We start from the raw sequence: 27,041 nt of genomic DNA, 5'->3' as shown, positions 1-27,041 counted from the left end.
ATTTGTACAATATAGTAAATTAGTACACATAGTAGAGTAAATCATTCACCCACATGCATACAATCGAACAAAGCCTCGTGAGCTGTTATTGCCCAAGGCCACATGGACTGGAGGAGCCTAGCATAGAATTGCCAATCATCCGATTGGAGGACAGCACCTTCAAAGATATCATGTATTGTTAAAGATTGTATTATATATAATGTATTAAAACAAGATAAATTGCGGTTGCCAATATGTATCGGTAAAAATTATGGAATCATTTGTATAATTTATCACTGACAAGAGCCTCTCTGCTGCATATTGAGTACATTTGCTTTGATACTTTTTTATTTTTTACTTGTAATGTTGAATAAAATACTTTTTTTTTTACTTGCAATAGAGTATTTTGACATTGTGGCATAAAGAACAGAATATGTCCTACACCAGCCGGCCGTGAAAGAGTTTAGTATTCAAAACACTCACTGTTGAGTAGGACTCTATATTTATCTATATAAAAAGACTACAAATCTGACTTGGCTAGTTACATCTAGTTATAGAACTCAACACTGCGATGCATTAATATTGTGTTCTACACCAAATTAGTTTTTAGCTTCGCCACCCACCCTGGTGTTGGGTGGGTCTTTCCTGTGTTCCATGTTTCCAGTTTGTCTTGAATACACATATGATGACCAGAAATCTCATCGAGTACTTCTTTTAGCTGTCCATATCTATACTACTACTGTTACCACACTACATATCACAATACTATTGCTCTGCACTTCATTCCATCCTTTTTTTCTCGTACTCTGCATCTCAACACCTTTTCTTTCTCATCATTTCTTCTACCCACAGTGAGTCCAGTATCTGCCAAGTGAGGGCGACAGTCATGCTGTACGATGACGGCAACAAGCGGTGGGTGCCAGCGGGATCTGACAGTCCTTCCTACAGCCGCGTCCACATCTATCACAACCCTGGGGCCAACACCTTTAGAGTGGTGGGCCGCAAACTGCAGGCCGATCAGCAGGTACAAGACAACTGTTCACAGACACACACACACACACACACACACACACAGCCAAACAGACAGTCACCTTCACGTTGTACACGCACATAGTGCAGTCTCTCTGGTCGAAGGTCACACCCACCAAACTTTGTGAATACTTAATTTTTCTGTATTTACCTCCTTGAAACACAATGAATAAAACAGACAAACTCAACAATGTAGTTTACCAGTATAGCTCCAGTTTCTGAACGTTCATTGAGCACATTTTAAGTTTGGTGAATTCTGACCATCAGAGACTAAGATAAGTGAGGGCTAAGTTGAGAGCAGTGGAGACAGCATCCTTTGGGGATCTGTTGTTCTGATTGGAAATGATTTCCTGTGCTCTTTATGAACAGTACAGTATCATCACCACCTAGTGGATTTTAGTCACATTACAGCACTTACACCTTATAGTCTAATGCAATTCAAGCATGAACAATATAAAAAGCTTAACAAATTATTATACATTTGAATCAACTCACATCTGACCTCCATCTGAATTGCATTTCAGTGTACATGACATTATAAAGTATGACCCCCAAAGTCTCAAACCCTCTATACTGTCACTATTATGTGTTTCCTGCCAGGTGGTGATCAACTGTCCCATTATCAAAGGGATAAAATATAATCAAGCCACACCAACTTTCCACCAATGGCGGGATCCCAAACAGGTGTGGGGGCTGAACTTTGGCAGTAAAGAGGATGCTGCTCTTTTTGCCAACTCCATGTTGCATGCATTAGAGGCTCTCAATGCACCGGCGGGCAAAGGTAAACAAAGCAATGGAAGATGGCACTTTAGATCCAGCTCAGTCAGTGCTGATTAAAATAACAAATAAGGGGATTTTTGCAATTGTTTATTTTTTGTGATAGTCCCAGTGTGATTTAATTTGGCTGGTCTAGTTGGTACTGACACATCATTTGGAAATACATCCATTATCAAGCCATATGTTGCGTGCTGTGTTTGATTAAAAAAGTGTTCTTTTATTTCCAGTCAGTGAAAAATCACTGTCAGCTAAAATCAAATATGCCTAATGACTAATCAAATGTAATCAAAAGTACGTGCATATAGAAATGTCATCAGCTTGATAACACCTACTGCAATGTATCTCATGAATGTACGCTATCAAAATGACATTGAGGCTCACATTTAGGTGGGTTTTTGTGGATTACAAGCTTGCTTTCATCTGCTGCTTTATTTAAGTTTAAATGGCCTTTACTCAACACACAAAATAATGTTTCTGCTCAGGCACGGTTCAGACGGGGCCCTCTGAACAGGAGCTTGAACACCAGAGAAGGTACCATTTATTATAAATGATACCGAGGCTGCAACTAATCTTCATTTTCATTAGAAATACGGTCTTGATTTTATTTTCAATTAACTGTTTAGAGCATCTTCAGAAAAGTATGAAAAATGTCATGATGTCTCAACACCCAAGTGGATGTCAGATTGTTTTGTTTATTCAATCAACAGTCAAAACTTGATTGAAAAATGCAAATATATTCAGTTAACAATGATTACCTCATAAAGCTCACATTTGAGAAGCTGAATCCTGTGTGTTCATAAATGATTGAAATGATTAATCAATTAATCAGCTAAACCTTCCAGAGCTGAATGACACTGTTACAGATTTAACTCAGCTGTGGAGAAAGCCAAACATAAATATGAAACAGCTTTTAACACCAGCATCAGAACCATCTGACGATGTCTGTCCAGACTAGAGCGCCAGAAGCAGGACCAGCAGGAGAAAGAACGCCTGGAGAGGGAGATGCAGACCTCTGCTGCTCCTCCTGCTCCTCCTGCCCCACCGCCCGCTCCACCCGCCCCCCACCGGCCCCCACCACCTCCACACCCACCACCTTCCTCAGGAACCTGCCCACCTGCCCCTCCACCACCTCCTCCTGGGGGCATGGTCCCACCTGCACCACCCCGCCACCTACTGGAGGAAGTGGAGGGGGAAATGATCTATGTGCAGCTCTGTCAGGAGCCAAACTGCGTAAAACAGTCAAGGTAGGGTACCTGCATTATCACCTTTGCGTACTCCAACACTGCATTGCCATGGTGCATACTTGCTCTGCTGTATAGACTATACAAAAGATGTAGCACAAATGATGGATGATTTTGGTTTCCATGTTCTAGTTAATGACAAACTGAGGACGTTGATCGATTAACAAATTCCTGTGAACAAGGTGACTGGAGGGTTTTTTGTGTTTCTAGGAGGAGGGAGGAGAAGCAGCATCATCCCCCAAACCAGCACCCTCATCTGGTGGAGGTGGAGGAGGTGGTCTAATGGGAGAGATGAGCGCCATCTTTGCTAGAAGGTAAGTTGTCACTAACGAGACATGTAGGACAGATATGTATGTGATGATCTGAAGCTAGGGACTTCTGAATGTCAATTATACAACTATTTTAAATAGGAGGAAAGCTGCTGATAATCCTGCTTCAAAAACGGTAGACCCTCAAATGTAAGTCTCATGTCGGTTATTTCATGTATAATTGACTTCTTCGCATTATTCTGTAATGTTTGTGGAAGGAGCAGCATGATTTAAGATAAGAGTCTATGATAACTTTGGTTAATGTCTGTATATGAATACAGGAGGATTGTGACTCCTCAATATCAAAATTCTCAGGAGCAGGAGGTGAGTCGTGTTCATTTCTACCCGACAGGACTGTACAGCCACATAAATGGCTTTTCAATGTATGACTTCTCATTGCCACACCAAATCATATAAAAAAAACAGTTTTCAAACTAACAAGAAATAATTTATTCTTATATTCTTTGTCGGCAACCAAACCATTGGATCAACCTTAGAATAAAAATATGCTTCATATATTAACTCATCTCTCACATTTCATTTGATCTTATGGCCATGTACTGTAATAATAAATCATATTTCATCAGAAATTGATGGAAAGGCCAAAGAAAAAATGTGCCATTAATCCAAGGTAAGAGCCTTATCAATAAAAAAAAATGTCACTATCCAAATGATTGATCATTAAATAACATCACATTCCACAGCCAAAAAACCCAAACATTTTAGCAGTTGCCTAAAATAATCTGCATGTTTTTGCAAACAGGCCCAAATCCTTAGACAACAATCAGAAAGACTCCAGCCCCAGCTCCTCCACCTCTACCTCCTCTAACTCCACCACTACCCCAGTGTCCAGGTATCAGTCCCCCCTCTGTCCACACCTGCCAAAGTTCTCTCCTGTCCTGAGAGTCTCCTTCTCAGTGCTCTCGGCTTTGTATGCTGACTACAGTATGAGCCAGTGAAATGAGCTCATACTGTATCACTGCTGTCATCGTTAGTGCTGTGTTGCTAAAAAGGACTCACTACGACAGATAAAGCATTCAACATTTGGGAGTTTATGTCTGAGGCTGTAATAGTAGCAAGAGACTGAAACTGAGACTTGTTACTATGCTTCTTTGGTGACAGTCTTCCGTATCACTGCTTCACTAAACTTTGGGAAGTTTTGCTCATGAAGTCAGAATGTCAGAGCAGAAAGACTATTAGCATTGGTCAACCTGAGTAATGAAACTCATTAGTCATTATTGCTCCACTATTTCAACAAACTCCAGTATAAGATAAGATAAGATAAGATAAGATAAGATAAGATAAGATAAGATAAGATAAGATAAGATAATCCTTTATTAGTCCCGCAGCGGGAAATTTACAGGATTTACACCAGCATAGAGTATAGTATATTGACAAGCAAAACAGGACTTTTAGATTTTCAGAGACTTGTTCAAATTTCTCTATAAAGACTTGCTCTCGCTGAACTATAAGCAGCTGTTGAGACGATGGGAGATCTATGCTAAATATTGATTTCATGCACTGTTTTAACTGTCTGACTGCTGCTGTTCTGTCTCCTCTTTCTCTTACTCTTTTATTTGTTTATACCTATAAATGGGCTTTTGTTATTTCTGTCTGAAATAAGGTATGCTGCTTATCCTGCCTAGCTCTTTCATGATCTCAAAAAAAAAAACAGATTTTTTTTTCTTTCTGTCTTAGGATGAAGGTGGTGAAAACAAACTCTGATGGTGCAGGAAATGATAGTAATATGGAAAGAATCAAACAGGTTGGTTTCTTTTTTTACACATAAAACACCATCCTGCAGCTAGACTTATAGCAAAGCTCTGTGTTATGCCTTTTTCCTCCTCTTGTTCATTATCAACTTTTAAGTCAACAAGAACAACATCATTTTTTCTGACACAGGGAATGATGTGGCTTTTGTTTTTAATGAACAAAGATGCTAGAAACAATGTTGTAATATTATCAATGTGTTTCACAGTCCACCGGGATTTGCAAGCACCAGGGAGTAATGTCATCAAATGCACAACAGGATGCCACTAATGTGCAATGTTATCGCATAGAGCTGTTTACTAAAAACTGATTGACTTTAATTATGATGAAGGATTTGGCAAGTAAGAACTTTCTAATATCAAGGTCTTATGGTATTGTATGTGTGTTTGAAGGAAATTCTTGAAGAAGTGAAAAAAGAACTTCAAAAAGTTAAGGAGGAGATTATCACAGGTGAGCTCTACCTTCTATGCTGTCCCTTGCCATTAGGTTGATTTATTAAGCTTATACAAACTATTAATATTGAAAGAAAGCTTTTGTGTTTTACTCTTAGTTATATTACTGTTTTTCTCCCAGCACTGATCCAGGAGCTGCAAAATGCTGGGCCAAAAGGTGAAGACTGAAGATTCGATCAAGAAAATAATGAATAGATGTGAATGTGTTATCATGCAATGTCTGGACAATTTATTTTACCTGATGTAAATTGGGCTATTTTTTATATTCCCTGACCAATATTGGATTTTCGAAGCTAATTTTGATATTTAAGGGTAACACAAATCTGATAAAGAGATATCGGTCAATAATCATTTTTTTTATATGAATATGTAACATTCACAAACTTTTTTTGTAAGAATTCCTCTTGTTGTTAAAGAATTGTGGTTACAATATGTACTAAACAGGACATATTGCATTTGAAAAATAAACTTCCAGTGTTCTTTGGTGGACAAATGTGACGGAGCCACTGTTTCTAAATCAACTCAAACATATCTCTGGCATTTCAGTACTACCATTTATTGTTACCTAGTAAATTATATGCAACAGGAAGAACAACAACTTCAGCTTACCCCCTGTAGAACTCTTGTGCTTTGTAAATGTGCTCAATTACAAGTAAAAGTCTTGCAAAATAGTGCAAGTCAGTTGTCAGTTGTTGCCCTGGTAAATATTCATATATTCTGCAGCATGATGGAAAGCAGTCAGATTCCAGTATCAGAGAGGCCAGGCATGGGAAAAGCAGCCTCCTTTTGTCACTCAGCACTTTGGAATAAGTACCGGAGTAAAGCTTGGCGCCTACTGTCAAACTCCAAAAATGTGATAAAACATTACAATGCATTAAGGTGTGATAAGCATTTTAGTGTTGTAGCTTGTTGAGGTAGTAGTCTGATTTATCACAATGCATTATGTTGTATTTGTTTAACATATGTTTTGTGTGTGAAAATTGTAAAATTGTATGAATTTGGTTATGAGTGACATGGTTGTCAGCTGTATTGGAGTAAAAGTTCAACCTTCCCTTTTGAAAGATAGGGAAGTACAGGTATAAGTAATATGAATTAGAAATACTCAAGTAAAGTACAACTGCTTTTAAATTGTTCTTAAGTGCGGCATTTGTGAAATGGCTTTCTGACAGTGTATCCCATATGTCTCAAATTGCCTTGGGGCTGGTCCTGGTTTATTTCCTTTCACAAAGCACATTATGTGCATTTATTTATTGGCCAATAGCTTCAAAGACCCCTTGTCGTTACACTTGCTTAAGTAAAATTAAGTAAAATATCTTGGTATATGTTTGCAAAGGAAAAGTGTCAAAACAGATTTTTAAAAGTTTTTAGTGTCTACTCTGAAAATACCCAAGAGAAGAGAGAACTCCAACACGCTGTCCTGTAATTTGCAAATATTGAGTTTCGGTTGTGCTCAGGGAAAGAAGAGGAATAAGGAACATTCCAGTGAGATTTAGTCAGCACATCCTCAGGTAAGGCCATTTAGGGACCCTGAGCTGTCAGGAAATAAGCCTCACAGTTTTTGTGCATTAAGTGTATTAGAAGGTGCTTCCCAACATCAAAGATACCACAATCTATAATGGAAAGCAACTACAGTTTATATACAAACATTGATTGATAAATCATAATACAAAAATCCTCTCTTCCATAATGGCAATACTATTATGAGGTGTGTGGAACATCTCAGGATAACATTATCATAAAATGGGTGTTTAAGCTACCCCTTAAATCTATTTCTCTAAATAGGCATTCATGTATATATTTCTATATTCACATTATTTTCTGAAATGTTTCTTCCGATTATCTATTCCTACTAATAAATGATTAAATGTAGCTATATTTTTTTGGCATTGTGGAAGCCGACTGTCTATTATTATGTACAAGGTAACCTAAACACTGACGTTATGATCATGTTTCCCTGAGATGCTGCTGCTGCACAGCAACCACACTAACTTGAGATTCATCTGCGCCGTCTTGCCTGCAGGTGGCGATGTGTGTCCAAAGATCTGCGAGCTACCATATATGCTACCAAGAAGAAGAAAGTCCACGGTGTTTTCCTGGGTGGAGGGCCTGCTCTGGATCTAGCCTGTCAAAACTGCATTGAAACAAGAGCAACGTGGGATAAAGTCAGTGAAATGTGCGTTAAATCCTGCTGTGAAATCATAAAATGTAGAATGTATCGGAATTCGTGATAAATTGAGGAGCCTGTAACTTATTATTATTTGACAAACTTGACGTACCTCGCTATTAGCAAGGCTACATCAGTAACCTACAAGAAGGCATATGATCGCTAATGTAAAACAGTGTTTACTAATAATAAACAAACATTTCTAATTTATGATGGGCGCAGCATTCGTTAATAACACTACGGTATCGTTAACTACCTGTAATGCCACTGGATGGAAGCATACGTGTGTCTTTTTCACTGTAAAATTTTAGCTAAATATGTGATACTAAGCTTTAAATGAATTAGCAAAGTAACTACTAACTTTGATGAGATTAAACGTAAAATTACTTAAAATTCGTGATTTTTGTACTGTGTGTCAATTTCGGGTGCACAGTTAATATAGATTCATTGCCCGATGTTTGTTTGCTTCTTCGTTAGATTTACATTTCCCAACTTAATCTCCCGTGAATGGGTTGTTGCAAGTTAATGTATCACTGTTAGCATTCAGCTAACGGCTGTCAGCGTCAGTGCTAACAGCTCGTAAACCACATAACTAATGTTAACGTTAACCGGCAGAGTTGTATCTAATAGATAATAGGTAAAAAACTGAATTGGTTGGTGAAACCAAACATTGAACCAGATTTGCTGGCAACATAATGTAAACGGCTCGAACTTACTTGAGCTATAAAGTTAACGTTACATTTTGGAGTTAGGTTGGCCTTAATAAGATATCGGACATTAGTTCTCCATGTCGCACTTCTCTCTCCGGTAAGCTTGCCTGCTCTGTTCTATGGCCAGATCACACAAGAAACTCGAAAAGTAATGTTACACGCTTCTAGACAATGATATTGAAATGTGGTAACTTCACAATTTTTTGCAGATGTGCTTTACGACGTGTTCCGACTCAATTCTGCCTACAGCTGATGTGCCAAATGACCCTTGATATCAGTAATAGCTATCCACAAGAGAATTGTTTTTCACATTTGCCGCTAAAGTATGCAGATACGCGTGACCACCATTACACTTATGTAAATGAGTTGTGTCCGGTTAGTACTCAATCATCTAAATGTTAGACTTTACACTAGTTGTCACCAATAGCTAACATTCTCCATAACTAGCTAAATATTGTCCGTTCAGGATTGGGTGGTTTAATGTAAGTCCTTTAAGACAGGTGGTGATCTCTAAAGTGTTTTGTCCTGATTAATGAAACCTGGTGTCACATCTTCTTATTCACTTGTTTTCTGGAAATGGATGGCAGCTTGTCATCTACAGATGTCACTTTAATGGTACCATTTAGAATGACACAACTGATCCATTTCCAAACATTATAATAATTAGAACCATACTAGTGTTACTGATTACATTATTCACGTTTAGTTATTTGCAGCCCTACTGCTACTGTTACTGATACTGTGTTAACATCACTATATGGTATACATGGCACTCGTGACTTGACTTAGTAAAGGGGCCTTGTGCAGTTATGAAAGTCAAAAGTACTTCATTACATTAAGTTAAACTCAGCTGAGCATGTGTTACAGGTTTTGTGCTTCTTGCCGGTCACTAATTATAATCAGACCAGCGGTTACAGTATACGTTACCGTTACTTGTTTCTTTTTTGAAAGTATTTGATATGGACCTATTTTCTTTGTACTGCTTGTTTCATTCAGCAGGTGCTGTTCATATTTGATAACTGTAACTAAGACTTGAACGAGCCAGAGAGAAATCCAGTGTTCCCCTTCCCGACCCTCTCTGAAACACCATGAATGAAGTTAGTATTGTCAGAGAGGGCTGGCTTCACAAACGAGGTAAGGAGCATGAGGATCCGTAAGGTTTCGTCATGCTGATAATTACAAGTAAAATACACTACAAGTGTTCTAAATGAAAACCCTTTGGTTCAATCAGATGGACCTAAAAGGGCTCATCTAAAAATGCCACTGATGTGCCTATTGATTGGATGTACTTGATTCAGGTGAATATATCAAAACATGGAGGCCCAGGTATTTCATCCTGAAGAGTGACGGTTCTTTCATAGGCTACAAGGAGAAGCCTGATCTAAACGACCAAACTTCACCACCACTCAACAACTTCTCAGTAGCAGGTCAGTCCTCCAGATGCCAAACATCATTATTTTCTTTGTAACCAGTGCTTTCAACTTTTCAAGCTGAAATTGCTGTTTTGACATCGATATCCTTAGTAGCTTCCTGTAAACATCCATCTTTTTTTTTTTGTTTTTATTGCCATTAAACACATATTGACAGTTATTTAACATTACATTAAAAAAAACACCTTTAGATTGGGCTTCATTTGACATACATGCACATATATGTAAAACACACACACACACCTATCTATCAATACATATCCCTAAAAACGATAAAAACAATCATTCTTCATTGTGTTTATCACAGAGTGCCAGTTAATGAAGACTGAAAGACCCCGGCCCAACACATTTGTCATTCGTTGCCTACAGTGGACCACTGTCATTGAACGCACCTTTCATGTGGATGGCAATGAGGAGAGGTAAGAATAGGGTAAAATGTAATACTAATAATAATGTTTTTACTAGCCTTGTGTCAAACTATGGTAGCCCCTTTCACGCAGCCTGTTTAATGTGGACGTGTTGCACCTCGCTGTTCTGTATGAAAGGTTCAGAGGCTGACAGTCGTTCCACCACTGAGCCAGCTGAGGTAGTCACAGAGCTGAGCCCTTGTCTGTGTGTGATGGGTCAGCTGGCATAGAGAAACAGGTGTGACGTTTTGATGATGTGTTATTTGTGAGCCCCAACCATCGGTGGATTTCAAAAAACACTAGCAGCAGTTAGCAGCTATAGAAACCAAGAATGGAAGCTAATTGGGGAGACAATAAGACCTGGGATCTCCTTACCCTACAAGTAGAGGACCGGCATTTTACAAGGACGGAAAAGTCACTATTTTCTGTCAGTTGTTTACATTATACATCAAGCTAGATGTCACCGCTGTTGTATTAAAGGTGTCACGCCTCTTTTGCTCCTGTGGTGCTGGCGTGCTGTCTGAAGTCACACACGGGGGCACTGTTGTTGGGTTTAGTATGAAAAAACAAAGCCAGTGTAACAGCGGCATTCAGGGCTTCTGTGTGTAAAAGACTCAAAAACTTATATTATGGATTTTGCCCCTCAGAGAGGAGTGGATGCGGGCAATCCAGTCGGTGGCGAATAGTCTAAAGATGAGGGAACAGGAGGAGGAGGAACCAATGGATATGTTTGGCTCCCCCAGCGACAGCAGCCTGGAGGAGATGGAGGTGTCCATGTCCAAGAATCGCTCCAAAGTGGTGAGACAATCAGTTGTTGAGGACATAAAAGCTTAAGTTTGATCAGCTCCAAAAGACTGTATGAATATAATAACATTATGGCAATATTTTAATAAATGATATTTTCCTTGCAAGGACATTTGGAATCACAAGGTCAATTACACAACTATCAACAAGGTAGTTGTATTTGAGGAGCACTATATTCTATTGACATTGATTTCTACTGTATGATTTCTTCAGAATAATTCCTTTATGAGCAGTCTACCTCCAGACCCAGAGTAGCTTTTATCCTGCAAACAGTTTTACATTATACTTATTAAAAACACCTTCTCAGTTTTTATGATGACAGTTGAATAATGAGCTGAGGGGAGCTGCAGATTCATCTGTTAACTGTCATCACTACCAGACACCTTCACATTTAAATCTTTTGTGTTTTAACCAAAATAAGAGCATTTCTTAAATTTGCTTCAACAACAACTAGGATGAACTTTTAAGAGCATTCCTCTGATTGAGCCTGGGAGCCACTGATCCCCAGTGGACTCATTTCATTTGGTTAGTTTCTGATATTCATTATTTGAAGACCAAAGCAGTTTATATTAAATAAGAAAAATCCATTATACAGTAATACATTATTATGCAGGAATACATTATAAAACAGTAATACATTATCATACAGTAATATATTACCAAACAGTAATACATTATTATACCGTAAAACAGTAATACATTCTTATTCAGAAATACCGTTACATTATTATACAGGAATACATTTGTAACATTATTAATACATTATTATACAGTATTACATTATTAAATAGTAATACATCATTATAAAGTAATACATCATACAGTAATACATCATTAAACAGTAATACATTATTATACAGTAATACATTATTGGGTACATTATTAAACAGTAATACATCATTAGACATTAATGCATTTTACAGAATACATTATTAAACAGTAATACATCAATATACAGTAATATATTATAAAACAGTAATACATTATTAAACAGTTATACATTTTTAAACAGTAATACAGGATTATACAGTAGTACCTTATTACACAGTAAAACATTATGCAGTAATACATTATTATGCAGTAAGACAATAAAATGCAGTAAGACATTATTACAGTGCATATGGACAACATATTGACTGAATGTCAATGTATAAGAGACATGTGACTTGTATGAAATGCTCATCTCTGCCTAAACATTTCTTGTATTTTTAAAAAAAAAATTATCTAGAATGCACAATGTCAACAGTATTTATTTCCAACATTATCCCTAATGAATTCTCACACCCTGACCTTCTACACATTACAGACAATGAGTGACTTTGAGTACCTGAAGCTTCTTGGGAAGGGGACCTTCGGGAAGGTAATTCTGGTCAAAGAGAGGTCCACTGGAGTTCATTATGCCATGAAAATACTGCGCAAAGAGGTCATCATTGCCAAGGTAACTAAGAGGTGCCCTGTGTGCGTAGACACAATTGCTTTGTAGAAGCCATATTCTCATTTTCCCTATCGTCATCTAACTAGCAAAATACCTCCACTAGTAAAAGAGAAGAGATTCTTTACACTTTTATTTTGTACCTTTTGGGAAAGTGTCTGTTCAGTGTTCGTACATTGTAATTACCAAGTTTGTTACTTTAATTCTGACATATAATTGGATAGTTAAAATAAGTACGTAGTAAGCAGTGCGTTTTGGTTTTTTTTGTTCCGTAGGGTCAGAAATATTCTTTTTGAAGAAGCGTTTATTTGATACTTTTCATGCATGAATTGATGCCTTTGCTCGATAAAAGAAAAAAAAATCTAGACCCACATACACATCCTCTATACACAACAACCAGCTCAATCTGTCTGAGAATAACTCATAATAATTAATGTTGATGCATTATGAATAATATGGGATTACTTTTCCATGTTTCATGTGCTATTTGGATTTTATTTTGGGTAATGCATTGGAATACATATTTGGTATTGGCAGTGGTAGAAGAAGGCTAAAAACTATTTTCTTCATTCAAATGTCTTAACAGGCTATGCTATTTTCCGGGTGCATATTTTTATCTCAAGTTACAGTTACAACATGTTTACATGAGTTAATGCTCATAATCCGCCCTGCTTTTCTCATCCTGGCTGTCCTGCAGCACCTCTTCTCACCATACCTGCAAACTCATAAGAGGTGAAAAAGGTGACAAGCACCCAACCCAAAACCCTGTTGGGGTTTTGGGTTCGGGGAGCAAAAATGTAGCATTCTGGTTATTTTTATTATTCAGTTATTAAAAAGTATTTCAGCTTTAGTTGAACATTTTATTATTATTTTTTTTTTTCAATCAATATTATTATTATTAACCTTTATTTAGACAAACTCCATTGAGACCGAGGTCTCATTTTCAAAAGTTTTAGTCATATAACAACACAGATAAAAGAATAGAAAATAAATAAAAACAAGAAAGGCAGTAAAACAACAAACATGAATAAAACATAAAATATACATTTTCACATATCAATCATCATATACAATATGCTTAAAGTCATTCATGGAGTTGAACAAGTTGTTGCTGGTGAACCAAAATCCTTTTTTGGCCTGAACAAGTCCTTCAACTCGTTTGCTCCATGCGCCTTTTTCTTGCATTTCTGCCTCTACCTCCTGCTTCCTTTTTTCTCTGCAGCAGTAGATGTTGCGGGCTGACATTCAAGCTCCATCCTCTCTCTCTGGCTATGCGCCCTGACTCTGTCTCTGGGCCTTGTCTCTTGTTCCTGCTGTACTGATGTTGCTACATAACGTAACTAAACTTTAACGCCAATACACAATCCACTAACGTTAGCTAACGTGATATCAAGCTGACTAGCTTTCCATTATAAACAGGTTGGGAAATATTTGATTGGGTAACGTGACAAAAATATTACGAGACACAACTTGATATGGCAGTTTAACGTTACTCTACCGAATAGTTACCTAACGTTAAGTTAGTTAAACAGCATATTACATAATTCCTAGCAAACAAGACTTAACGCTACCTCAAAACTAGTGTCATTGCTGAAATGTAGATCCAGTATTGGCGGTAACTTGGAGTTTCATCCTTTCGACTTGGAGTGAAAGGATGAAAAGTTGGATGGAAATGAAGACGATGTAGACGTCTTAACGCTGATTGGCCAAGACTCGACACGTCACATCAAAGATGTTTTATTGCGAAGATCACGACATAACCTTTTCTCCTTGTCTCACTCCAATCTGAGAAACGCTGTTTTCCCCTGAAGTAGAATTACAGTTAGTAGAATACAGTTGAGTCGCATATTTAAAGGCATAACTGTGTTGTTTTCCATGGACCAGAGTGTATTTCGCCGTTCTTTCTGACCGTGAGTAGTCCCTCCTTTAGTGTGTGACTGAACTAATGCCGTGTTCACATCAAACGCAAGCGAATATTCCAGTAATAACCACAACTGATATGAGATGCGGCTTGAAAATCTCCAGCATTTTGTTTGTGAATGTGTTGACGAATCTGGTGACAGAGGTGGACAGGTGGGCTGCTGTTGTTGAGTGAACACAACGCACGCACGCTTAGGGAAACCAGTAGGTTTGAAAACCAGTTGGGTTGTATCACCGGTGGCAACAGGTTGTCCGTGTGAAGTGGACGCCATTGCAAGTGGTTACTATGCTGCGTTCACAGTGGTATGGTGAAGTGCGAGATGTTAGATATTAATGTGTGGTTGTTCAATGGCACAATATGGTGTAGTTTATTGCTCTTATACTGCAATTCGTGCCAAGTACAGTCTAAAAGAGCTTGCTAAATAGACCTTTTTTTCCACTGGTGTCAATTTTTTTATTGCCAATAACGTGAATAACGTGAATATGGTGAATAGAAAGTGTTGAATCCTAATTTTCCTGAAGGCAACGGGGTTGAGGAAAGTCCTCAGCCTTCTTTGTTAAGCTGTCACTCATGATTACCACCCCTCTCCGTTAAAGCCACGCCAGATCAGGGCCAAAAGTCTGAATCTGAAAAAATACGATCTGAAAGTGGGAAAAAAAGATTTGAAACCGAATAAATAAGATTTTAAACTGTAAATATAAGATCTCAAACTGAAAATAGGAAATCTGCAACTAATAAGACCTCAAATATTAAAAAATATATGAAAGTGAAAAATGTAAATAAATATTTCACTCAAAAAAATTCCAGAATTGAATCAAAATACTATTCAACCCCCAACAACTTTTCATTCACTTATTTTTATTTTTAATACAAGTTCATGACCGAAACTTGTACTTTCATTTTCAATTCTTTATTTCAAACGATCAGGACTTTTGGGGTTAATTTGGCTCCAAAGAGGACCCAATGGAGCTCAGTGTGAGTGTGAAGTTGTTTGAGCACAACACCACTGGCTGAGAACTGGACCCTTTCTGGACAGGCGTGTTTAGACACTAGAGGGCAGCACAGTACCTGCTGGTTTCCAGTATGGCAATATTATGTCAGACTGGACACTCAACTTGAAATGTGTGCCTGTTTCTAAAACTACTAACTATTTGTCACTGAATGGACACTTTTCTATTGCAGGCTGTTTGGTATCCTCTCTGTTGATATAAAGGAGAAACCTGCTTCACAAAAGATTGTGATTGTCTTCACTGAATGCTGAGACTCAGCTTTGACACACAACAGAACTCCATAGAGAGAGGCTATGAACAGAATGATTTGGCAGGAGGTGTGAACGCTTGTGAAGCCAGAAACATATTTTCAATGGATTATGCTCACTTGTGTTTCCACCTGGTCAGAGGAACTTATTGGCAGAGGACCACATGTGGACCTCTCCAAAAGTGTGCACAGCTGGAATGATGTGGCTCAGAAGGTAGAGCGGGGCGTGCGTCTCTTAATCAGAAAATCGGCAGTTCGATCCCTGGATCCTGTAGTCCATGTCGATGTATCCTTGGGCAGGACACTTAACCCCAAATGTGCCATCGGTGTATGAATGAGTAGGAATGTTAGACAGTCTTGATGGGCAGGTTGCACCTTGCATGGTAGCCCTTCCAATCAATGTATGAATGAGTGTGAATGGGTGAATTATGGCATCTAGTGTTAAAGCGCTTTGAGTGGTGGTAAGACTAGAAAAGACCTATACAAGTACAGTCCATTTACCATTTTACCTTTATTGATTGTTTCAATCATCAGCAGCTGCCCTAAACTGACACTAAGCATCAGAGATCTCAACCCTATTTTGCATATGGATGAAAGATATGTAGACCAACTTTTTACTTTTTTTATGTTCCATAAACAAAGACAGATGTTTTACTTTTTAATCGTTTGTTTCTGTGGCACCAATAGCATTACATTTATACGATTATACTCTGGACACATTAAGAGCCATTTGAAACATTTAAACAAAAAAACATATATTGTGTAATTTGCTGTATTTCCTCTCAAAATAAGGAAGCGGAGACTCTGTCAGCAGCAGGTGTTTGAGAACACACTGTTACCATTTACACTATCAAAGAGTATACTCGAACTGTTAGTGACAGTTAACACATCACAATTTGAAATACAGTAAACAGGAACCACAACATACTCTTCAGTTGTTTGAAAGAAAACTGTGAAATTCCCTTTATTTTGTTGAGTTAGGGGAAACTTTATAAACTTTGTGAAATGCTGTCTACAACACCTTAATTATTGGTGCCTTTAATGAATTCAGCATTTGAAATAATGCTTTTATTTATTTATTAAAAACATGGACACTCACATTAATGGAGGCCAGTCTATTCTTGTCTTCCTACTGAACCTCACTATTGTTTCTGGTCATCTCGGACCAGCGTGCTGCTCTACCTTTTCCCGGGTACAGTTCTGCTGAGAAGTGTGTTGTACTGCAGGACTCCCACTATCATTGCTCTTCATGGCTTACACCTCACCCACAGATGTTACCTGGAGGTTGTTAGTGCACATACAACCCCTGGGTGTTGGAATGAAAATGATTGCTTACGGGCAGAGTGATAGTAATAATAATTAATAAGAGGATACTCTTTATACCAATAGATTCTTGTACCCCAGCTGTTGGAGCATTTGGACACTTTCCTGTCCTCAGATTCAAACAAAGATCATATCAAACTAGAGAGTAAAGCTTTGTATTTTATACTGCAAGTTTTCTGTGTTTCTGACAATAATGTGTTCGTTGGCAGGATGAGGTGGCCCATACAGTTACAGAGAGCAGAGTGTTACAAAACACACGACATCCCTTCCTCACGGTAAGAACACTTGAAGGAGCTCTGCTGGGGAATGAAGCACTGTCTCAGAGTTAGCAGCCAGCAACTTCTCTTTTTCATTAACCACCTGGTCCTCAGATGAATTTACATATTATTCTAAATAAATTACATTACATTACATTACATTACATTACAGTCATTTAGCAGACGCTTTTATCCAAAGCGACTTACAGGAAGTGTATTCAACATAGGTATTCAAGAGAACTACTAGTCACCAGAAGTCATAAGTGCATCTCCTTTCTTAAACAAGCATCTTAAAGCATAAGCCAGAGCAAAAGTATAGTGCAGAGGCAAATTAAATATTTAACAAGAAAAGATTAACAATGGAGATGAAATCTCTTTTGCTATAGTGAAGGTAGCAAAGTTACATGACGAGTACACATGTATTTCATACAAATAAAATACAAACAAAACATTACACAGAGTAAAAACGAATGCCCACGCACTAACCGAACACGTTCAATAGAATATACAGTGTATAACATACAGACTAAAAGGCAGCAAGACACAACAACATTGTTGTGCATTGTAGCAGTATGATGGCTCCTTGTGTGCTGAGCAGTTATTGGATGACTTTGCACACCACTGTCAGTCGTTATTTGCGTGATGGTGTATTGGTCACATACAGTGTCTTTAAGGCTCTAGGGATGGCACTTATGGTGTGTCCATACTTAAATCTCTCATTGCCATGAAGTTTGGTAAAGACATTGGTGTTCTCCTCAGGAATCCTCTGACATTTCATTGATAGCTGTCAACAACTTAGTTTGTCCAATACTACAATGATCAAATGCCTGCAAAACCCATTGTGGGTCACATGTTCAGTGCTAATTGGTAAATGTTAGCATGCTAACATGCTACTCTAAAATGGTAGGGAGATTTTTTCTTTTCCCTTTGAGGCAAATTTGAGACTGGTGACTCTGGGCTGTACAAATAAATTGAATTGAAATTCTCACTTTAACTACTAAACAAGAGTGTTATTGTTTTTGCGAGTACGTCAGCTTGCTGATGTTGGCCTTAAGGTGAAAGCAGTGGAAGTGCAGCCTCACAGAACAAGCTACAGACTCTCTGTTGGACCATGTCATTTTTGCTTTTTGAGACGATACTGGGTTTGGTAAACTTTGTTTTCCTGTGTTGCTGTTTATTATTGATGGATCCTGATAAAGGATTATCTTATCTTATTTTATGTATCTTAAACAGGCATATAATGTCAGGGTTTCTTTTACTGATTATGTGAATCATCAATATTTAGGGAGGCCCTCTTATTTTCTTTAACATTCCTGGATGTAAGCAGCCGGTGTTCCTGTAGAATGTCTCTACATTCTTTCATGTCACACAACCAGACTTCACTCATCAGTTTGGGAGTGCTGGGAAACTCACCACCTGTAATGTGTGATCATTTGCTTCCTGCAGACACTGAAGTATGCTTTCCAAACCAACGATCGACTCTGTTTTGTAATGGAATACGCTAATGGAGGCGAGGTGAGACCTCACAGTCACTTGAAGATGCACGAAATGTCAATGGATGTCAACAACTTGCCGTGCACACTCAAGCACTGCCCTTCCTCTTTCAGCTCTTCTTCCACCTGTCACGGGAGCGAGTGTTCACAGAGGACCGGGCACGATTCTACGGGGCTGAGATTGTGTCAGCGCTCGAGTACCTCCATTCACGTGATGTTGTTTACCGGGATCTGAAGGTGAATATACAATGTTCATACCATGACTTCAGAGAAGATGATGTGATGGATTCTGGTTTTAGGTTTTATCTTTTAATCCAGTCAATAAAGAAGATGTCTTTAGTTAGAATAGAATTTAAGCATAAGAAGCATTTTATAGAAGTTTCAGTGTTTCTTTTCAATTGATACTTCAATCAAAGATACACTTCCAGTAGAAATGATCTGGAAATGTTATTTTTTCACTGTTTGATTCCGATACAAAATGACTTATGGCTTCTCCTGGAATCAGCATTAGCTGCTGAAGAGAAATGCTCTATGCCATGTGAAGTCTGAGTGGTGTCTGTTGCACATCGTATAGCCACCTTTAGTCCTTTCCCTTGTATAACAAGGCAGAATGCTCCTTTGATGCATCATATGTGGTTGATCAATAACTCTCGACAGGCAAACCAATGTTGTTTCCATTCACATGGACTTTTGTCCATGGCCACCACTTCAGAACTCCTACAACATCAGTGTAATCCTGTTGTGCAGTATTAAAAAATCTTCATATCATTGTTTTATCATTCTATCAGCCAACACTAAGAATACAGACCACCGGATGCTTTCACAGAGATATACTTTGACTATGACTCGGATCAAACTAAAGGAATCCATTTGCTCAAAGCTGTGTAGTTTGTAGACTCTTTGTCGAAACTAAAAAAACATGGCTCATCGAGCGCCTGTGTCAAACCGCTCAGCTCTCTTGCTTCTCTCCAGCAGAAAATGTTTGGCAACTGGAAGAATTTTTCAGCTAAACCAACATTTTATTGGTAAAGATTCAGACCTGCAGCAGATTTTAGCTGCTTACTGATGTGGCTGGGCTCAGCACGTCTGTACACATGACATATATTGCGAGGGAGCTCTCCTTTGTTGCTCTTCCTAAAGTTTTCTCCCCGTTAAAGGGGTTTTTTGGGGAGTATTTCCTGTACCGATGCAGAGGGTCGGATGTCGCATGTGTACAAATTGTACAGCCCTCTGAGGCTAATTTGTGATTTGGGGCTTTAAAAAAAAAAATTTAGTAAATTAACTTTAACAAAGCAACAAATATCAGCACCTTGTCAAGGAATCCTTGACTGTTCAGTCAAGGATGCAAACTGTCTTTTTCTTCAAATCCCAGCATGCACCATAAGTGGGTGGCAGTTGTGAGGGTATTCTCTCTATATGGCAGTTCAAAAGTTTCAAGTGTTCACAAGACACCCAACAGGTTTGCTGCTATGCTGATGTCATCTACAGACAGACATCAATTCAGTGATTGCCTTACGCACACTCTGTATGGAAGCAGGAACAAACCTTTGTAAATCTTAAATGACACTCAAACTGTTTTCAAATGGGATAAGGGCTCAGAAAAAGCTTTCATCATATCCATGAATGATCATAAGAGTCCAATCTGATGTGTTTGTCATTTTGTTTCTCTCAGCTCGAGAATCTGATGCTGGATAAAGATGGCCACATCAAAATCACTGATTTTGGCCTTTGTAAGGAAGGCATAACCCCTGACGCTACCATGAAAACCTTCTGTGGTACTCCTGAATATCTGGCACCAGAGGTAAGGTACTGACACTGACTCTGTGGCACATGTAAAACACAGTTTGACCTCTACAGAAGCTCTCACGTTTTCACACACACTTGGTGTCTCTACGACAGACAAGGGGTGTAACGATTCTCAAAATCCCCGGTTTCTGTTTAGACCTCAATGTTTTTTACAAGATACTTCATTATATTCTAAATACAACATAACATGTATCACATAGTCCTGAAATAACAAGGTTTTGGTGCAGTAAATAGACAACTGTTAGAAAACACCACCTGGATGAGGTGCTTTGTTGAGCTGCCGTTGGGCTGCCGTCTCAGTCATATAGGAGCCATCCTGTTAGCTCCACCTCATGAGGTAATGAAAGCACTGCTTTCAGAATCGTTACACCCAAACGGCAACCTCTGGTGCTGAGAAATGAAGCCAACACAGGAGTGTTAAAACTGGTGTTCTTTAATTGGCCACTTGAGGCTGGCCCCAATTAATGGCCAACTTTAGGGCGGACATAAACATGTTTACAACCTGGTACAAAAAAGTGTGCGTGCCTGTGTGAAAATTTACAGGATTACAGCAGCAGAGAGGATAGTGCAAACAACAGACATAAGTAAAAAAACAAGATCAAAACAAGTATTATAAATAAGTAAATAAGATAGATATCTGCTGGACACTTTTAACTAAGTGAGGAGCCCTCTCACGCTCTTGATACTAATTCTTAACACATTTAAGAAGGTTTCAGAATGTCACTTATTTCTAAGAATATTGTTGTGAATTGTAATCAGACAAATGTCTGTTTCTCAGGTCCTAGAGGATAATGACTACGGCCGGGCAGTGGACTGGTGGGGACTGGGTGTAGTTATGTACGAGATGATGTGCGGCCGTCTGCCTTTCTACAACCAGGACCATGAGCGTTTGTTTGAGCTCATACTCATGGAGGAGATCCGCTTCCCCAGGAACCTGTCGCCTGAGGCCAAGTCCCTGCTGGCTGGCCTGCTCAAGAAGGACCCCAAACAGAGGTAGTGGACTGGACCAATCCAGTGTGTGTGTATCCATTTTGGGAATGCCTTCCTAATTCTTACATTATCGTGTTTGGTCTGAAAGGTTGGGTGGAGGTCCCAACGATGCCAAAGAAGTAATGAGTCACAAATTTTTCATCACCATCAACTGGCAGGATGTGGTAGAGAAGAAGGTAAGACATTGTGAGGCTAAAGGAAGTGAAACTGAGGTTTGCTTTGAGTCACTGAAACAGAGCCTTCATATTTTTGATATCAGACACTTTCATTGGGCTTTCATAATGGATGCTCTCTGTAGCTTGGAGAAAAAATTCTTACCTTTAGAAAGATGCTCTCAGGGTTGTGAGACGTGCTGCTGGAAAAGCAGCAGCTAATATCTAATTCATACAGATGAAAGTCAATATGAAATGCTTGCAATGTGTCAGACACAATGTTTATAAAAATGAAATGTTCTTCGAGAAGATATCTCAGTGTCAGTCAGGAATGATACAGTCCTGCTCAGCCCCATAGTGATGGAACTTTAATACTTCAGATATGAAGAAAGTACAAAGGCAGTACGTTACCGGGGCCTACCAGTAGTCATTATATAAATCCAGTAATTTCCCAATCAAAGGGCATTTTACTAATCTTCTCCCCTTCCATTGCCAGCTGACCCCACTCTTCAGACCGCAAGTGACTTCAGAGACAGACACCCGGTACTTTGATGATGAGTTCACAGCACAGACCATCACACTCACTCCTCCAGACAAGTGTAAGTGTCCTCTGACTGGACAGTGGTCCACACTGATGCTGACACCCACTACTACTTTGATTATTATAATTAGTTACATTACTAATACTATTCCCTATATCATTATTTTAATTCTACTAAAGTTATAGCTGCTTTTACAAGTATTCTTAATTTTTCCCTCATTACTCTGCTTAATACTGTTTATGTCATATACAGTCAGGTCCATAAATATTTGGACATTGACACAATTTTCATCATTTTGGCTCTGTACACAACCACAATGGATTTGAAATGAAACAATCAAGATGTGCTTTGAGTGCAGACTTTCAGCTTCAATTTGAGGGTATTTACATCCAAATCAGGTGAACGGTGTAGGAATTACAAGACATTTTATACGTGGTCCCTCCGTTTTGAAGGGACCAAAAGTAATTGGACAATTGGCTGATCAGCTGTTCCATGGCCAGGTGTGTGTTATTCCCTCATTATTTATTAACAAGGAGCAGATAAAAGGTCTAGAGTTCATTTCAAGTGTGGGATTTGCATTTGGAATCTGTTGCTGTCAATTCTCAATATGAAGTCCAAAGAGCTGTCGCTATCAGTGAAGCAAGCCATCATTAGGCTGAAGAATCAAAACAAACCCATCAGAGAGATAGCAAAAACATAGGTGTGGCCAAATCCACTGTTTGGTACATTCTTAAAAAGAAAGAAAGCACTGGTGAGCTCAGCAACACCAAAAGACCCGGAAGACTGTGGTTGATGACCGAAGAATTCTTTACCAGGTGAAGAAAAACCCCTTCAGAACAGTTGGCCAGATCAAGAACACTCTCCAGGAGGTAGGCATATCTGTGTCAAAGTCAACAATCAAGAGAAGCCTTCACCAGAGTAAATACAGAGGGTTCACCACAAGATGTAAACCATTGGTGAGCCTCAAAAACAGGAAGACCAGATAAGAGTTTGCCAAAAAACATCTAAAAAGCCTGTACAGTTCTGGAACAACATCCTATGGACAGACGAGGCAAAGATCAACTTGGACCAGAATGATGGAAAGAGAAGAGTATGGAGAAGGGAAGGAACTGCTCATGATCCAAAGCATACCACCTCATCAGTGAAGCATGGTGGTGGTAGTGTTATGGCATGGCCATGTATGGCTGCCAATGGAACTGGTTCCCTCGTATTTATTGATGATGTGACTGCAGGATGAATTCTGAAGTGTTTCGGGCAATATTATCTGCTCATATTCAGCCAAATGCTTCAAAACTCATTGGACGGCGCATCACAGTGCAGATGGACAATGACCCGAAGCATACTGCAAACGCAACCAAAGAGTTTATCAAGGCAAAGAAGTGGAATGTTCTGCAATGGCCAAATCAATCACCTGACCTAAATTCAATTGAGCATGCATTTCACTTGCTGAAGACAAAGCTGAAGGGAAACAGCCCAAGGAACAAGCAGGAACTGAAGACAGTTGCAGTAGAGGCCTGGCAGAGCATCACCAGGGATGAAACCCAGCGTCTGGTGATGTCTATGGGTTCCAGACTTCAGGCTGTCGTTGTCGTTTCTTCCTTTTTTCTCCCTGTTAAAGGGGTTTTTTAGGGGAGTTTTTCCTGTGCCGATGTGAGGGAAGGACAGAGGATGTCGCATGTGCACAGATTGTAAAGCCCTCTGAGGCAAATTTGTAATTTGTGATTCTGGGCTATACAAAATAAACTGAATTGAATTGAATTGACTGCAAAGGATTTGCAACCAAATATTAAAAGTGACAATTTGATTTATGATTGTTACTTTGTCCAATTACTTTTGGTCCCTTCAAAAGGGGGGACCATGTATATAATTTGTTGTAATTGTTCACCTGATTTGGATGTAAATACCCTCAAATTAAAGCTGAACGTCTGCACTCAAAGCACATCTTGATTGTGTCATTTCAAATACATTGTGGTTGTGTACAGAGCCAAAATGATGAAAATTGTGTCAATGTCCAAATATTTATGGACCTGACTGTACATTGAATGTGTTGTATCTCTGTTATGCTGTTCATTCTGTACACATGACATCTGTTGCATTCTGTCCATCCTGGGAGAAGGATCCCTCCTCTGTCGTTCTCCCATAGGTTTCTTCTTTTTTTTTTTGCCGATGTGAAGAAACCTATGGGAATTGATCCACCACTGACACCTTAATGCATAAGGTGATCCACCACTGACACAGTGGTGGATCAGTGGAATGTAACCACTGATAAGAACCAAGATCACAGTCTGGGTTCTGGAGTTACCACTGACTTCTTCTGTCTTCTTCTTACAGATAACAGTCTGGACTGTGAGGATCCGGGCCAACAAGCACATTTCCCCCAGTTCTCCTATTCTGCTAGCATAAGAGAGTGATATCATTTCTGCCACACACACACACAAATACACAGGAGGCATAAACACCTGAGCCACATCCTTGCAGGTATAAAATGAGCAGAACCTCCATCTTCAATGATATTTTAGTCCATCAGGATCTAAGTGCCTCAGCTGGTCGCCATATTGTTCAATAGAACCACACTATTGACATAGGCAGGCCACACTGGCTGTACTATATCAAACCAGACTTCAGTACCTCACATAGTCATCAGCACAACACAACAACACAATGCCTGTAGCACCTTTGGATGGCCTATAAACAACTACTGCTGCTTTTTCAGACTGTAAACCGCCAATCATTTTAACACGCTCTTTTTATGCTCTTTATGGAACAGTTCCTCCATGATGTTTCCAAATGTTCTTTTTCAGAACTAGCTGTTACTACCTGTGATAGGTAGGTTTGTATCTAAAGGAGGAAGCAGCAGGGATGTTAGTCGGGCGTTTTTCTTTTGTAAGGTGTGTGTGTATCTTTTTTTTTTTTCTTTTTTTTTTTTTTTTTTTTTTAGAAAGGGTATCATCAAAATCTGAATGTCATCAGTTTAGTCAGAGTTAGTCTGCGAGAGCATGAGCTTTTGTGTGTCTTAATACAACGTTCGATATGCATCAGGATAAATTGATAACACGTGATGATCAAAATGTCTCTGCGGAGAAAAGCTTTGAGCGAGCCATGAATTGTTTTTCGTAAACTGTTTGCAATGAAAACAAATCACTTGTTTGTTAGTTTGCGCTCATCTCAGAAATTGATCTTTGTGAACAGATCAGTGTGACACGTCAATTAATGGGAATTGGGAATACCTTAATGCATAAGGTGTTTATGTTATTAACATTTCTTTTTTCATTCTAGCATTTTTTATGTCTTGATCAGCAATGTACACACTATCCATGTGATTTAAGAGACTTAATAAGCACTTAATGATTTGAAGCAGACCTCATTTCTTGAGATGGACCATGTTCATTATGTAGCTGAAAGCTTCCTGGATTGGTGTCAGTGTTTATTATTTTTTGGATCTCATGAAAATGTGTCTGCGATACAGATTTTCACAAACTGTGAGATACCAAAGCTGTCCTGTTCCTTATCCTGTTGACTTCTGTGGTCGGACACTTGAGGTTCTGATTAACGTCAACAATTGGCCAGATTCAGATTCTTGCAATTTCCTTAAAGTTCTTGCCCGGCTGCATGCAGACAGCATTTAACATTGAGAACTTTGGCTTTTATTTTGGTAACATAAGAAACCTTCAACAGTAGGTATTATTACTGTAAAAAATAGCTCCAAACAAACAAATTCCAAGCGCTTTGAGAGCACATGTTCATATCTGGAGGGTCATCCTTTCTTAGCATTCAAAGCTTCTCCTGTTATATTTCCAGTTCACTCATAGCTTTGTTATAACGCGTCTTTGTAGACTTTCTATGAAAGTAGTCTTTCCTCAAATCTTAACCTGTTTGAGACTTAACAAGTTGAATGTCCTCCTAGCTATTGTGTATGTCATTTCTTTGTAAATCCACACCACTGCTGCTTCTCACACTTGACTGAGCTGGAGAGTCATCCAGCGAGCTGTGTATATCATGAACATGGTCCATTGTGAGATTTTGTGTTTCAGTGCAATGACTTGCAAGTATGTCTTTTAATTATTTCTAGTTCTTCCCATCTTTTATGAATTGCTGCACATCATTAAATGTTAAAAAGGGGAGGTTCACTGTTAAGATTTGGAATACTGGGTTTTATACCAACATTGTATTGGTGCTACACTGATGAGTCACTGGTGTTAAATAAAGAGCTGTTGCAGACAACCTGCTTCCCGTTGCTCACAGATTTTCTATCACGTGCTCTTTTGAAATCATTTGTTTTTTTTGTTTTTGCTGTTTTCCCTCATCCTTCCTGTACCCTCAACCTCATTCGCCGATGGTCTCCAATTAAGGAAATTCATATTGGTTGAAAGAGTTGTATGTGGTTTTAATTAAATTCTATTGTCTATGAATGTAATACTGAAAGACAGTGATCCAATACACATTTTAATTGTCTTTATACATCCTCATGTTTGTCTGGATTTCTTTCATCCCTCCGCTGTAAGGTGCTGAAACACTTGTGAACATAAAGGAGATCAAAGTGGTGGTTGGTGAACAACTGTTTACCTTGAGACAGGAAGTGTTTCGTTTGTCCCGCCTTCTTTGCCCAAAGCTGGGCAGGTTTCCTGACTTGCCAATTGTCCCTCCTGCAATTTCAGAAGTGTTTCCATATAGAAATGGTCTCTTCCTCTATGAAAGTGATATATAATGTATTTGATTTAATCTTGTGTTGGGTGGGCGTGTTAAACACAAATCTTGTGTGGCGTCTGCAGCCAGAGAGGTCATGGTCTGTGATGACAT

The 27,041-nt window shown here is 38.8% G+C and overlaps 1 protein-coding gene and 1 pseudogene across 5 annotated transcripts; both read left to right on the top strand.

Moving 5' to 3' along the window:
* The first annotated feature begins 835 nt into the window (after positions 1-835).
* On the top strand, positions 836-6,585 carry LOC129116978 (vasodilator-stimulated phosphoprotein-like; annotated as a pseudogene).
* Positions 6,586-7,636: 1,051 nt separating this feature from the next.
* Positions 7,637-26,704, top strand: LOC129116975 (RAC-beta serine/threonine-protein kinase-like). Of its 5 annotated transcripts, none has more exons than XM_054627585.1 (14): positions 7,637-7,729; positions 9,427-9,564; positions 9,729-9,857; positions 10,168-10,279; positions 10,915-11,065; positions 12,378-12,509; positions 17,214-17,279; positions 18,708-18,776; positions 18,869-18,991; positions 20,427-20,555; positions 21,339-21,553; positions 21,639-21,726; positions 22,199-22,301; positions 24,576-26,704. In XM_054627585.1, exons 2-14 carry the CDS (start codon positions 9,519-9,521, stop codon positions 24,653-24,655), a joined length of 1,443 nt encoding a protein of 480 aa, XP_054483560.1. In that variant the 5' UTR covers positions 7,637-7,729; positions 9,427-9,518; the 3' UTR covers positions 24,656-26,704. The 5 variants fall into 5 exon arrangements, with proteins under 5 accessions (XP_054483560.1, XP_054483559.1, XP_054483563.1 ...); XM_054627584.1 differs by having other exon boundaries at positions 7,643-7,729; positions 9,430-9,564; XM_054627586.1 differs by having other exon boundaries at positions 7,644-7,718.
* Positions 26,705-27,041: the final 337 nt, after the last annotated feature.

The sequence above is a fragment of the Anoplopoma fimbria genome, unplaced genomic scaffold, assembly GCF_027596085.1.
Source record: "Anoplopoma fimbria isolate UVic2021 breed Golden Eagle Sablefish unplaced genomic scaffold, Afim_UVic_2022 Un_contig_9375_pilon_pilon, whole genome shotgun sequence".
In the NCBI taxonomy this organism is placed as follows: domain Eukaryota; kingdom Metazoa; phylum Chordata; class Actinopteri; order Perciformes; family Anoplopomatidae; genus Anoplopoma; species Anoplopoma fimbria.
The sequence above is the reverse complement of the archived record's forward strand: the minus strand, read 5'-3'. Positions and strand labels throughout refer to the sequence as shown.

Excerpts from the sequence above, each read along its gene's own strand:
- LOC129116975 (XM_054627585.1), top strand. The coding sequence starts at position 9,519 with ATGAATGAAGTTAGTATTGTCAGAGAGGGCTGGCTTCACAAACGAG. Across the intron at positions 18,777-18,868 it reads AATACGCTAATGGAGGCGAG|CTCTTCTTCCACCTGTCACG; the intron begins GTGAGACCTCAC and ends TTCCTCTTTCAG. Across the intron at positions 21,727-22,198 it reads AGGATGTGGTAGAGAAGAAG|CTGACCCCACTCTTCAGACC; the intron begins GTAAGACATTGT and ends TTCCATTGCCAG.